The sequence below is a fragment of the Hippopotamus amphibius genome, chromosome 17 (assembly GCF_030028045.1).
Source record: "Hippopotamus amphibius kiboko isolate mHipAmp2 chromosome 17, mHipAmp2.hap2, whole genome shotgun sequence".
NCBI classification, from domain to species: Eukaryota; Metazoa; Chordata; class Mammalia; order Artiodactyla; family Hippopotamidae; genus Hippopotamus; species Hippopotamus amphibius.
Window position 1 is genome coordinate 39,663,171 of NC_080202.1, and position 13,448 is coordinate 39,676,618.

General features: G+C 55.5%; 1 protein-coding gene across 1 annotated transcript; it reads left to right on the plus strand.

Moving 5' to 3' along the window:
* Positions 1-209: 209 nt before the first annotated feature.
* Positions 210-12,386, plus strand: IGFBP4 (insulin like growth factor binding protein 4). Its single transcript, XM_057716040.1, has 4 exons — positions 210-800; positions 7,672-7,829; positions 8,789-8,923; positions 11,137-12,386. The coding sequence occupies exons 1-4, from the start codon at positions 452-454 to the stop codon at positions 11,269-11,271; spliced, it is 777 nt and encodes a 258-aa protein (XP_057572023.1). The 5' UTR covers positions 210-451; the 3' UTR covers positions 11,272-12,386.
* Positions 12,387-13,448: the final 1,062 nt, after the last annotated feature.

Consider the following 13,448-nt stretch of genomic DNA (forward strand, 5'->3'; position numbering starts at 1 on the left):
TCCAAACTGCGCTGCTTCCTCCCGCGGCAGAAAAGGACTTTCAGATGTTGTAGCGGCGGCGGCGGCGGCGACGACTTAGGACAGCGCCCCCTCCCCCTAACAGCCGCCTCTCCTCTCCCTCTCCCCGGGCCCCCCCTCCTCCACCTCTGGGAAGGCGCTGGGGGTGTGGCCAGGGGCCGGTATAAAGTCCGGGGGAGCCGGTCCCGGGCAGCAGCTCAGCCCCCTGCCCCCCCGTCGCCCGCCGCCTGGGCCGGGCCGAGGATGCGGCGCAGCGCCTCGGCGGCCAGGCTCGCTCCCCTCCGGCGCGCTTGCTAACTTCCTCGGCTCGGTCCTCGTCCGCCAGCGGAGCCGCCCCGTGTCCCCGCGCCCTCCGGGTCGGGTCCTCCAGGCGCGCCGGGCGCTGCGTCCGTGTGCCCCCCGCTGCCAGCCCGCGCCCCGTCCTCGCGCGGTCATGCTGTCCCTGTGCCTCGTGGCCGCGCTGCTGCTGGCCGCCGGGCCCGGGCCGAGCCTGGGCGACGAAGCCATCCACTGCCCGCCCTGCTCCGAGGAGAAGCTGGCGCGCTGCCGCCCCCCCGCGGGCTGCGAGGAGCTGGTGCGAGAGCCGGGCTGCGGCTGTTGCGCCACTTGCGCCCTGGGCAAGGGGATGCCCTGCGGGGTGTACACCCCGCGCTGCGGCTCCGGCCTGCGCTGCTACCCTCCCCGGGGCGTGGAGAAGCCCCTGCACACGCTCGTGCACGGGCAAGGCGTGTGCATGGAGCTGGCCGAGATCGAGGCCATCCAGGAGAGCCTGCAGCCCTCTGGTAAGGTGCCCCTGCCCTTGCACGCCCTCCCTGGGGTCCTCCCCTCCCAGAAGCCCCTTCCCCATTCGGGCTGGCCCGTAAGGCTCTGGAAATTCCCCTGTGCGTGGAGCAGAAGGCAGGTACGTGGCAGGGCCCAACCTGGCATGGGACAGGGTCAGTCAAGGAAACTGCTATCAAGTCCCTAGCAGCCTGTTGCCACTATCAAGAAGGACTCAGTCCTGTCCCTCCATCTCAAGGGTGCCTATTTGGGAGGAGAGGTCTCAATGATAGTCCTGGCGGCTGGTGCAACAGTGGAAAATTAAGTGACCCGGTCCAGCCCTCAGCCTGCAAGTGAGCAGTCTAGGGCCAGATACCTGGAGGATGGAGAAGGTGACGGTGGAGGCTTTCTGTTCCTGATTCAGGGACCTCCCCTCATCCTGGACACAGGTGAAGTCCCGGGGGTCTGAGAAGCCAGGGCTTGGACTTTTAACATTGGGGTGGGGTGGAGTGGGATGTGCAAATTAGAGGGGCTTTGGTGGTGAGGAGCACCAGAGCAGCCCTTCCCCAAAGCCCTAAGCCAGCTCACCTAGCTTTTTGAGAGGAATTGGGAAGACAGGGATCTCTCTGCCAGGCCTGGGCACCTCCTCCTGCCCTGGTACACAGGCACCCTGCTGCTTTCTCCTGGCAGGTGCCATTTGAGGTGGCAGAAGAGAAGCAAGTCTTGGCTCCCAGCCCAGAGCTGCAGAAACCTAACGGGATGGGGGGGGGGGGGGGGAGGAGGGGAGAGAGAGAGAGAGGGAGAGAGAGAAAGGGAGAGAGAGAAAGGGAGAGAGAGGTTTAAAAGGCCCTTTGCCCTAAACCCATTCTTACACTTTCTCTCTTTCTATTTCTCAGTGAGACTTTCAGTTTCTCCTCGTAGTCTTTCTTAGTCTCTCTCCTTCTTTCTCTTGTTCTTTTGTTCTTTCCTGCTGCATCTCTCAACCTCTGGTTTCACTAACAGCATTCTCAGATTCTCCTTTCCTCAGGATCTCCAGCCCCTTAGCAGTTTCTTTCTCCTTATCTGATTCCTTTTCCTGTTTTTGTTGCCTTGCTTCGCTCCCTTTCATCTTTCCATTGCTCTTTCTCTTGACTCTGTTACTGTTTCTCTTGCTGTCTTTGTTCCTGTCTTTCTCTGTTACTTTTGGAATCTGTCTGCCTTTCTCTACCCCAGCCTCTGTTTCTTGTTCCCTCTCTGACTCTCTTTTGCTCTCCCTGTGCCTCTGTTACTGTCTCTTTTCCTGGTGCTTGAAGCTTCCATTGTTGCAGTCCGGATGCTGGGACTCCGGCCTCAAGCTTCCTGCCCTGAGTCCCAGACCGCTCCACTTCCTCAATCCTCTGTAGCTTGTTAGCCAGAGGAGAGCAGGATGCAGGGAAAACAGGAAGGAGGTGGACCCCAGGGGTCTGGGCCTTGGGCCTCTCTGCCCTTCCTGCCCCTGGGCAGCCAGAGATAGGTCAGCAGAAAACATTCTAGGAGAAATGCCAGCCTGGCACCCAGCACATCTAGGAATCCGGGGTGGGGGTGGGTCCTGGGGGTATAAGTCGCTGATCCTGGGGCAGAGATGCCAGAGCTAGTGGGACAGGAGGGGTACTGGTACCAGACCAGACTGGCAGTGAGGGCTGAGCCTTTGGGCTCCCTGGGTATAACAGGTCCACTTTCATTTGTGTCTCCATCCTGTACTGGCCAATGGGTATCTGGTGCCAGATTAGGATGGCTGGTGGGCTCCTCCTGTCTCACCAACTTGAAGATGGGGCCGAAGGGCCCTCAGTGGGTCTTGGGAACCCCTTCTTCCCTGGCTGGGTAGGAACACCCCATCCCGTAGTGGAGAAAACTGTTCACCTAGGAGCTTTGGGGAGGCATGGAGCAAACAGTTTGTGAGAGTCCTGTGAATATCGTGTACACCAGCCTCGAAAGGCAGCTCTAGGTCTCCTTTGGATTACGGGGCCCAGGTCTCTAACATCCTGCCCCCTTCCCTCCTTGCCTTGGCCTCCACCCTTGCAGTGCAGTCAGATATCAGAAGAAGGGAAGGGGTGGTCTGGAGGGCCCTGGAGAAACTAGGTACCTACTCAACAAGGTGTGTCCATGCCCTCTTACCTCTCAGTCATCCCAGAAGTACCCCCTGCCACGGCCCGGGCCACACTGCACTGTGTGAAAGGCGCCCCCTAGAGTTGTGTAGCAGTCCTGCAGGGTGTCTGGTGAGACCAGGCAGCCAGGGCTTGGCCCCTCTCCCCGCTGTCCTCTTGAGCCTTCCACTGTCAATAGGCCACTGTCCCTCCTACATCCCAAAGCTCGGGCCTTCTTGCCTGGGGAATAGTTTGGCAGATGAATCAATCAGTCTCTTCTTCCTGACTTTTCCTCTTGGGGCTGAGCTTCAGCAGGTGACTGGGGGAGGGCAGTCACCTGGCATGCCCCCTCCCTTGGCCTGCTGTGGTCCAGCAGCCCACTCTTTGCTCCTAGGGCAGGTCTCCCCCATCCACCTCCAGGCTCCCCTCTTCCCCCCACCCCCACCCTCCACCATGACCCCTTTCCCAAGCTAGAAAAGGTTGTGAATTAACACAGCTCAGGCCACCAGAGGTGGGGGCAGGGTGGGACACGTGTGTCAGAAGTCCACAATCCTGATTCAGGATACTGACCCTCCACTCGGGGAGTCTGGGTGAGTGGACAGTGTTTGGACTGGGGAGATTCTAAACTGTGCTTGGGTCCCTCTGGGACAGGGTTAGGGAACGTGCGAGCTGGGTTAATTTTTAGTCAACACAGCAAATATTGTCCCCCCTACTTCAGTACTGGGAATCCAGTCATGTCATGGGAACAGGGCCTTCCCAGAAATTCTGTGCCTTGGGGGAGGGGGGAAGGAGGAGCACGGCTGCTGAACATTTTTGCTTTAGTTTTGGCAAAGCTGGAATTATTGGTGCCTCGGGTATCAGGAGTCTTTCCATTTAAAGACATAGGAGCTGCTAAGTTCTTCTCCTTTCCTCTAGCCCATCTGCTTCATTTCCTCATGCGTAAACAGGGGGGGACAATAGGACCCATCTTGCAGGGTTGGGACGTCTGGCATGGAGTAAGAGCTCGATATCAGAGCCATGATGAGGATGGTGGTGAAGAGGAAGCCAAATGGAATTAAGGTGAAGCTTAACTTCTCCTCTGATGCTGGGGCTTTGGGGAAAGTAGGGCAAGTGAGCAAAGCTGGGGGGACATACAGAGGAGTGGGGGGGTGGGGCGGAGGGGGTAGGGCGAGTCCAGCTGTCCTTCTCCGACTCTTTAGTCTGAGGCCAGCAACATGACATAAGAGTGAGGGGGACACCCCTTGAGCCAAACCTCAAAAAAAGTCCTGGTACCTGACATGCGTGGTCTTGGCTTCTCCAGCCAGAGTCCAGGGGAAGTAGGAAAAGGCGTTTCTTGCAGGACCAGTGGGTGACCCTCCAGATCGTGTCTGGGTGGCTGGGCCCACCTACCTCACAGCCTGACCCTGGGTGTCTTGAGGGGGGTCGGGGCTGGAGTTGAAGAGAAATCATGGGGATGAAATCAGGCAGCAAGAAAGAGGAAATCCTCTAGCTTTGACCATGAACTTTGCAACCACTGGTGCCAAAGCTGTGAAGCCTCTTCTTTTTCTGGGTGCCTGCCCTTCCTCTGTGACTAGAGCAAAGACCAAGGTTTCCCCTGTGGCTGGATGTTGTTGGCCTAGCTCCAGTGGGGCAGGAGGAGGTGACCCGGCCTACCTTGGAAGCCCCACCTCCCAAACAAGACTTTCCGATGTCGGGAGGTCCGACCTTTGGTGGGCGGCGGGCAGATCTGACTCCAGCTCCAGCTCAGAGGGGAACCCACCAGGATTGCGTTTTTTCCAGAGGGCATCACCTGGGTGAGCAGCACAAGGCAGCTGGAGCTCCTGCACGAGCAGGGAAGTAACAAGTCTTTAGTGAGTTTTAGATGGGAAGGTGAACGTTTTTCAGATGCTCAAGGCTAGGACCCTCACCCTCCCACACCTAGTGCCTAGGGGTGGACCCTGGGGTGGAGCCTCAGTGTGCCAGTTAGAAAAGGCTAGGCAATGAAAAGTTACAGATTAAGTGGAAAGTCAACAGCTGGGATGCGGTCAGTGTGCTCTGCCCAGGGCAGGGTCAGGCGCCTGGGTGCACGTGGGTGTGCACGCGTGGACCAATGTGTGTCTGGACACGTGATTGTTTGTGTATGTTTGTGATCTTTGAGTCCCAGCCTGTGTGTGTGTGAGCTGGCAGATAGGGACATATTCTGTGTACCCATGTCCCTGCGAGAGGCAGTATGGAGTTACTCTCCCTGTCTGCCCTGTTCTACTTTAAGCTGAGACACGAGCTGGGGCTACGTGTGCTGGGCGGGAGAGGGGAATCAAGGAGGGGGAGGCCAGGCAGGCTGCCTGCTGATAACCCCCCAGGTGACAGGGGTCCTGCCAACACAAGAACACGAGCTATGTTTCCAAGCTCGTCCTATGCCTCATGCGGCCCCAGGATTCAGTGAGTGGACCCAGTTGTCCTTCTTAATGGCGCTTCCTAAGTTAAGGGATAAACATTCCAAATATCCTTTAATAATCCCCTGAGTGTCCTTTTGAGCTTTGACTCATAGAAACACAATGTTGGAAAGTAGTTGAACTTCTACTGCAGGTCTCTTCGGGTCCTTGAAACCTGTGCCACCCCAATGCACCACACCTCCAGGGCAGAGAGCTCTCTACCTCCTGAGGCAGCCCTGTGCATTAGAAAACTCTTTCTAGGGAACCTAAGAACATCTGGCCACTTACCAAGAGGCACAATTGTCACTGGGCACAACCGTGCTTTTCTTTATGGTCGTGAAAAGAAAGCAAACTCAAAGGAAGGACTACAAAACCTTTCCGGGTTAAAGGGGCCCCTCAAGGTGGTGTCGTGGGTTGTGGCACCTGAACCTCTGGAATCCTTCCAGCCTTTCCGGGTAGAATGGTGGCTCCTTTGTTCCAAGCTCAGCGCAGCCTCTGTGGTTCCAAGATTTGGCTTTCAATTCTTTTAGGTCTTCTATTTCCTTTCTCTCCAATCCCCAGCTCCAACCTACACCCCTGCAACGCTGCGACCCCATCCACAGGTCTTGTGGCCTTGTGCAAAGTGGACGTGGTGTTGGGGGGTTGGTCACCGGCCATCCTGGGCCTTGTTAGCCAGAAGGTTCCTTAGGAATGTCTTTAGGCAAGAGTCCAGATCTCAGATCTTCTCCATGGCTCGTGCCTGAGGACTTGGGGTCTATCTTCTTATGCCCTCCTTTGCACAGTCCTAGTCTGCTGAAATTGATCCACTCCTTCTTTTGCTGCCCACACCAGCTGGGAGGTCTTTGCTGTAGTGGCTTCTCCTTGGTTGACCTTTGGGAACTTGATCTTTTGGGAGAGAAGTCCCCTCCAGACTGTTAAATATCCAGAAGAAGGGATTATATCTATATGCTCCATTTATCCCTTCCCTCTGATTCCTTTCTCTAAGCCAGCCCTGCACCCGTGACAAAACCTCTTCCCATCCTTGGTGACTCAATTTTATAAACAACCTTTGGTGTGGAATCTTGACAAAGACTTTCTGGGGGGTCTAGATTCCTCCTTGCCCGGTTTCCCTTTATCCACAGGCTTCATCCTGCACCCCCAGAACTAGGAGAATAAAAAGAGAACTAACCCCCCAACTAACTTTGGCTCAGCAGAAAAATACCGTTTAACCCAGAGGCAGCTCTGGGAGTGCTGCCATGCATGGAGGAACCTGCTAACTCCTGAGGAAAAAAAAAATCCTGACACAAACCAGATGTAACCTTCTGTCCGGCTGCCAACATCTGGAATGCTGGCAGGGGCTTCGCACTCAGGCCGGCAGCAAGTTGCCAAGCCGGAGCATTTCAGAGGTGGCTGTGATCTGTGGAGAGATCTTGCGACCTCTTTCTCCAGCTCAGCCCTGTGTTCTGGTTTTGGCTGCCTGGATGGAGGAACAGTGGTTACAATTCTGGGACTTCTGGATGGGGTGTTTCTTGAATTCAGATAGAGCCTTTAGGAGAGCTCAGCGAGAGAGTGGCGGTCCAGCCTCACCACCCCCATCTCCAGATCCCCAGTGCCCTGGCTCTAGGCAAAGATGTACACTTTGGATGGGGTCTGAAATCTAAGGATGGGAGACTTTGGGATAGGGGGGCTGAAGGGATGTCTGAGGGTGTTCTCCTGGTCCTGGGGCCACACAGTCTCCCTCTCTCTCTCTCTCTCTTTCTCTCTCTTTCTCTCTCTCTCTCACACACACACACACACACACATATACACTTTCACATGCAAGCATACACACCCACTCCCACTTCCCCTGTCCAGCCAATGGAGAGAGCTTTTGGGCCAGATTTCTCATCACTCATGGAAACTTTGATTCTGGCCATTTGGAAGAGGGTCAGTGGAGCCGACAGCCCTGGGGATACCCTGGCTGGCTCATCCAGATGCTGAAGAGAGCAGGAAAGGAGACAGGAAGAAAGAGCAGACAGAGAGGGGGATGGTAGGAAGAGCTGAATGGAAGGGGGATGAGATTCAGTGTGGGGCCCTCTGCCTGCCTTAGACCTCCCTGCAGGGCCCAGGGCACCCTCCTGCTGTCTGGGCAGCTGCAGCTGGTGACTCATCTCAGGGCTGGACTGGGTGGAGTGAGGGACAAATCAAGGACTTGAAGAGGAATATCCTCCTGAGGAGATCCAGGGGAGCGGAGAGGAAACCGGGGTGCTGCTTTCATTTCTTCCCACCCCGCAGACCCCCTGCTCTTCCCCAGCGCCAGGCTGGAGAATCCCCAAGAAGGAGAAAGCAGGTGGGAGGCTGGGTTGCTGTGCTGCCTTGTCCTTTCCTGGTGCTGACCTCTCCGCATCTTGGCCTGACTGCAGACAAGGACGAGGGTGACCACCCCAACAACAGCTTCAGCCCCTGCAGTGCCCATGACCGCAGGTGCCTGCAGAAGCACTTCGCCAAAATTCGAGACCGGAGCACCAGTGGGGGCAAGATGAAGGTCGTCGGGGTCCCTCGGGAGGAAGCCCGGCCTGTGGTGAGGATCTCTGACCAAATGCGCATATGCACAGGCACACACGCCGCCAGCACCACCACCACCATTACCATCACCACCACCAGGTCTGGACAGTGTCCACTCAGCAAACATCCTTCGGATGTCTGCTGTGCGCAAGATGCACCTGGTGTGCATCCTTAGGACCCAGAAAGTCCTCGCTCCCCTTCTTGAAATTCCTTTCTTGCTCACCAGTCCAGACATTGGGATAGCTGAAGGTATTGTTAAATACCAAGCCACTTCCGTACTGGTTGGTGAATAGCGGTCGCCCCAAGGCTCCTGACATCCCTTGGCCCTTCCCGTGGATTCCCCTTCCCAGAGCTTCTCAGTAACTAAAGGGTTCATGCTGGCCGTAGCAGGGAGCCTTGGGACCCTGCTCCAGGGTCTGGCTAATGTCCTTTCTGATGGGTAGTTCTGATGGAACCATTCCTGGGTCTTACAATTTGTTAATTATATGATTTCATCCATCCTTCCTGCTTAGAAATCATCCCCTTCCTGTCCTTCATAGATTTCCTTTCCCCACAAGGTTCCTTCATTTCATGCCCCTCCTTTTTCATGTATGTATGTGTATATGTATGTTTTTTTTTTGTGCCCACCACACGGCATGTGGGATCTTAGTTCTCCGACCAGGATCAAACCCGTGCCTCCTGCATTGGAAGCACGGAGTCTTAACCACTGCACCGCCAGGGAAGTCCGTACCCCTCCTTTTAAGAAGCTCTTTGGCTCAGGACACTGAAGGATCCTCTCTTCAGTGTCCCTCTCTTCTGCCCACCAGTGTCCCCTGAACCTGAGCTCCTCTTTTTACCTCATTGGATCCTGCTCGGCCTCCAGGCCTTAACCCTCCTTTCAGAGCCCACAGTCCCGATCTGACCCCCAGCCCTGGTCCTCCTGCCTCTCTCTCTCTCTCTCTTCTGCTGAGCAGTTTCATCCTCCCCCTCCTCTAGCCCCAGGGCTCCTGCCAGAGTGAGCTGCACCGGGCCCTGGAGCGGCTGGCCGCCTCACAGAGCCGCACCCACGAGGACTTCTACATCATCCCCATCCCCAACTGCGACCGCAACGGCAACTTCCACCCCAAGCAGGTGGGTCTCCATCTCCGCTGGCTCGGCCGGGCCTCAGCTCCGGGATATCCAGGATGGAGGTCTTAGGAAGGGGGAGGCTCCCCAACCCAAACATAACCCCTTGGACCCTCCCCAAATCCTCCCCCTGGCCTCAGGACCTCAGCACATGTTGCCCACTCATTCATCTTGCAGATGAGCAGACTGAGGCCCAGGGAGGGGGTAGAGGCCTGCCCAAAGTCACAGAGTGAGTTTAAGGCAGACTAGTTATCCTGCCTCCCTGTCCAGGGTTATTTCCATCACCTCTGTAGTCACCATCTGTGATGCAGACCTAGCACTCCGGCCAACCTCTGCCTCCAAACCCTCTCTCACTCCCCTTCCTCCATTCCTGTGAGTTCTCCTTTGTCCCTGGATGTCTGAGGTTTCCACCACGTGGGTTCCGGGGTCTTAGTTCCCTGACCAGGGAACTGGGCAGTGACAGTGTGAGGTCCTAACCACTGGATCGCCAGGGAATTCCCAATGTCTGAGGTTTCATCTGGGAATAGGGGGGCAAGGTCTTGAAGAGTTGAGGAAGAAACTCAGCCTGCCCCTTCCCCCAGGCTGAGCCACCAAATGACCTGGGGCTCAGTCAGGCTGGAGGTGAAGCCAGACCTGACAGCTGGAGATGGGAACTTTGGCTGTGGCAGAGAAGACAGGAATGCAGAAACCTCCAGACCTCCTCACCGCCTTGGAACATGGGCTCCTCTGACAAGCCCCCAGGAAGCTGGGTTGGTCAGCAAGGTCGGCCTGCTCCAGCCCCATCTCTGCCTGTCAGAGTCCGACCCACTTGGAAGGATGGCATCTCTGGGCAGGGCACTGGGGTGCCTCGTGCTAGGTGTGGCCTGGATCCGCTCCAGGCCTTGTGGGCGTAGGCGCGCACAGTCTCCCACTCCACGCACTGCAGATGAATCCACAAAGTGGACGCCACTCAGCCAGAAGAGGCCGAGCGAGGAGGAGGAAGGCTGTGCCAGAGTCTGCACACCCCAGGATGGCACGAGGAGGTTATGAGGTGGTTGGCAATGGTGGAGGACCAGAAAGGGCCCCTTGTCCCCAAACCAAGGCCAAACCTCTCTCTAGCCTTTATCTCAATACCAATTTTATCCTTGTCCAAATATTTCCTTTTCTTTATTTTTTTGGCCACACAGTGCGGCTTGTAGGGTCTAGTTCTCCGACCTGGGATTTGAACCTGTGCCTGGGCAGTGAAAGCGCCAAGTGCTAACCGCTGGGAAGTCAGGGAATTCCCGCTTGTCCCGATTTTAAAAAACTTTCCCCCTCAGTTAAAAAAATCAATAGACTTTGTTTTTTAGAGCAGTTTTACAGAAAAGTTGAGCAGGAAGTACAGAGTACCCATCTACTCTCCCGCCCCCAGTCTCTCCTATTAACACGAGTGTGGTACATTTGTTACAACTGAGGCACTAAAATTGATTATTACTTATTAACTGAAGTCCATAGTTTACGTTAAGATTCGCTCTTTGTGTTATATAGGTCCATGTGTTTCCCTCTCCCCAATTTTTATCCCACTGAAAATTCTGACACTTGACCCCTTGTCCTCCGGCCAATTCTGAGCCTTGAGACAACCTGCACTGCAGCTCTAATCCTGACTCTGAAATACACCTTTACCCCCACCCTCCCTCCTCCCCAGTCTAATCCCGACCCAAACTTTAGCCCAACTGCTTTAGTTGTTCTGACCTTGACCTCTATTTCTATCCCAATTCCTTTTCTGACCCAGGGTCTAAGCCTCACCCCACTCAAGTTTTAGTCATAATTCCCAATTCAGCTGCAACTCTCATCCTGATCCTACCCTAACTTCCGTGTGAATAATCACAGTCTTAACCATAATCCTATTCTTAAAGCCCCAACACAATCACAACCCAAACTGAAACACAATCAGGACACAAACTTAAAAGCCTCTCCAACCGGAACCCTAGCCTTTCAAATCCAGCTGCACCTTTCAACTGCATGGATCCAGTCTGCGCTCTGGGTAGGCTACAGAACTTCCTCAGGGTCCTGCCTTCCAAAGCTCTTTGGACCCTTCCTTCTTGGCCAACTTCACTCTCCTCCAGTGAGCTCAGAGGACTTATGCTCAAGAAAGCCTCCGCCCTCAGAGTACATCTTGGAGCCACGGTCTGACGTGGGGGCTGGGCTGGGATCGGGGCCCGCTGCCTGGGATCTGACCTCTCACACCCTTGTCTTGGCAGTGCCACCCGGCCCTGGACGGGCAGCGCGGCAAGTGCTGGTGTGTGGACCGGAAGACGGGAGTGAAGCTTCCAGGGGGCCTGGAGCCGAAGGGGGAGCTGGACTGCCACCAGCTGGCTGACAGCTTCCGAGAGTGAGCCCTGTCAGCTGGGGGGGTGCGGGGGGAGCTCAGTGCCCCCTGCTGCCCCTTCCCCTGGAGGCTGCAGAGCTGACCTGGAGCCTGGGTCTGAGTCCTGGCTCTGCTTCTGGCCCCGAAGTTTCCCTTGGGGTGTGTGTGTGTGTGTGTGTGTGTGTGTGTGTGAGAGTATGCGCGTGGGTGTGCCCTTGGGGTGAGCCGAAGCCTAGGGGTATCCTCTTTGGGCTCAGATAGCCTGAGAGAGCCCTGGTATATTTCCAAATTGATCCTAGATGCATTCATTCATTCAGCCCTTCAGCCATCTATAAACACTTCTTGACCACATACTTACTACGTCAGCTCTAGTTTTCAGCCCCGAGGGCTCTTATTTTGACTCCCTCTGATTTAGACATGTGAGGCCACCTCCTACAAGGTGAGCACAAATCTGTAGGAGAAAAGTCCCAGTCCCAGAATCAAGGGAGGAAAGTAGACACGTGCCTTGACTGTGGTTCCTCCCCTCAAACTAGTCAGAGGGTGGAGGCCATAGGGAAAGTGTGGGGTAGCAGATGACTCAGTGGTTAGGAGACTGACTGAGACCCAATTCTAAAGCTAAAGCCTGCCAGGCTCCTCTGTACTTCCTCCCCAGCTCCCTCCAGGGGGAAGGACCTGCAGGGACAAGCCCATCTTATCTTGGTTGCCTGGCAACTGAGACCCTGCTCTGGGGGAGGGAAGAGGTCAGTGGAAGGCCTGCAGGACAGAGAGCTTGGGAGATGGGGCCCATCTCTGAGCAGTCAGGGTAGGAGGAAAGAATGCACAATTGGACTGCCTGTGCCTGATGGAGAAAGGAAACCACGTGCTGGGAGGTGAGGGACTTACCTGGGGTCCTGCTTCCTCCCCCATGTATGGTCACAGCCAGGAAGTCACCAGGATGACTCCATCCTTCAGTGGTTTACTACCTGTGGCTCTGCCTCCCTCCCTACACCTCCTTCCCTGGACCTTCCTCCCTGATATTTCCTTACCCTGCTGGGCATTTTCTGGCTTGACTGGATGGAAAGAGACTTAGGAACCTACCAGTTGGCCATGATGTCTTGTCTTTTTTTTTTTTTTTTAACAAAACGGAACAAAACCAAAAAAACCTTAGACAATGGTGTTTGGTTGATTTATTTACAATTAAGAGACAGGGATCCACCAGGGGTGGGGAGAGCTGTCTTACATGGTAAAAGGACTGCCAAGGGTCAGCCAATTCACCCTCCTCTTCCCTGCAGCCTCTTCCCGGGGGTCCTCTCACTCCCCAAAGTCTGTGCTGTCTGTGTTCAGACTCCTGGTGGGCCAGTAATGGCTTCTGAAGGGAGGGAGTGAGCAGGGACAGCCCTGCTGGGCCAGAGCTATTTCTGGGATCAGCTGGTGTGTGAAGTGGGGGCATTTCCTAGGGCATCAGGCAGATTGGGTTTGTGTCTGGATTTGATTTATCAATTTAGTGAGGGGAGGTACTGCCCTGAAGCTGGGGAAAGGGGGTAAGCTCTCCAACACATTCCACAGCTCTGACTGCCTAAATTCCTGATTGGGGGTTGGGCTGAGGTTTGATTCTGAGGGGTTGGGAGCCGGGGGGTATCTTTGATCTTGCTGTCCTGGACTCACCGGGGTGCGGGCTGTAGGTGCCAGCCCCAGAATGTGTGCCCATGTGGTACCACTGGATTCCTGGTCATCTTCCAATGCTCCTCACCCCTCCCCTCTGTGCAGTGTGTGTGTGTGTGTGTGTGTGTGTTTGATCTCTTGAGGCACTCCCAGGCTTCTCGATTTCACTGGCCCCTGATGCACTGGCACCTGTGCTGTCGGAATCTTGAATCTGGGGCTGCGATCCTTCTCTCTCTAGCACTGCCTCGGTGGTGGCATCTAGTCTTCCTGAGGCACCACAGGCTGCTGCCAGCAGCAGGAGATAAAGAACAAAGTGACGCTCCTTCAACCAGGGGGCTGCTCTTACTAGAGCCCCCTACTTCTGGGGCCAAGGCCAAGGCCAAGGCATGCTGGGGGAGGAAGTGAGTGTAGGCTGGCGATGAAGTTTTAGGTCCCTAAGCCAAATGTGGGGAGAATATCTCTTTCCCTAAGGCATCTCTTTAAATTCCCCTTTGCCTCCAGCCCCCCTTCTTAATACTCTACCCTTGCATCTTGGGAATGGGTGATAAGAAGTCCTTTTCCTTT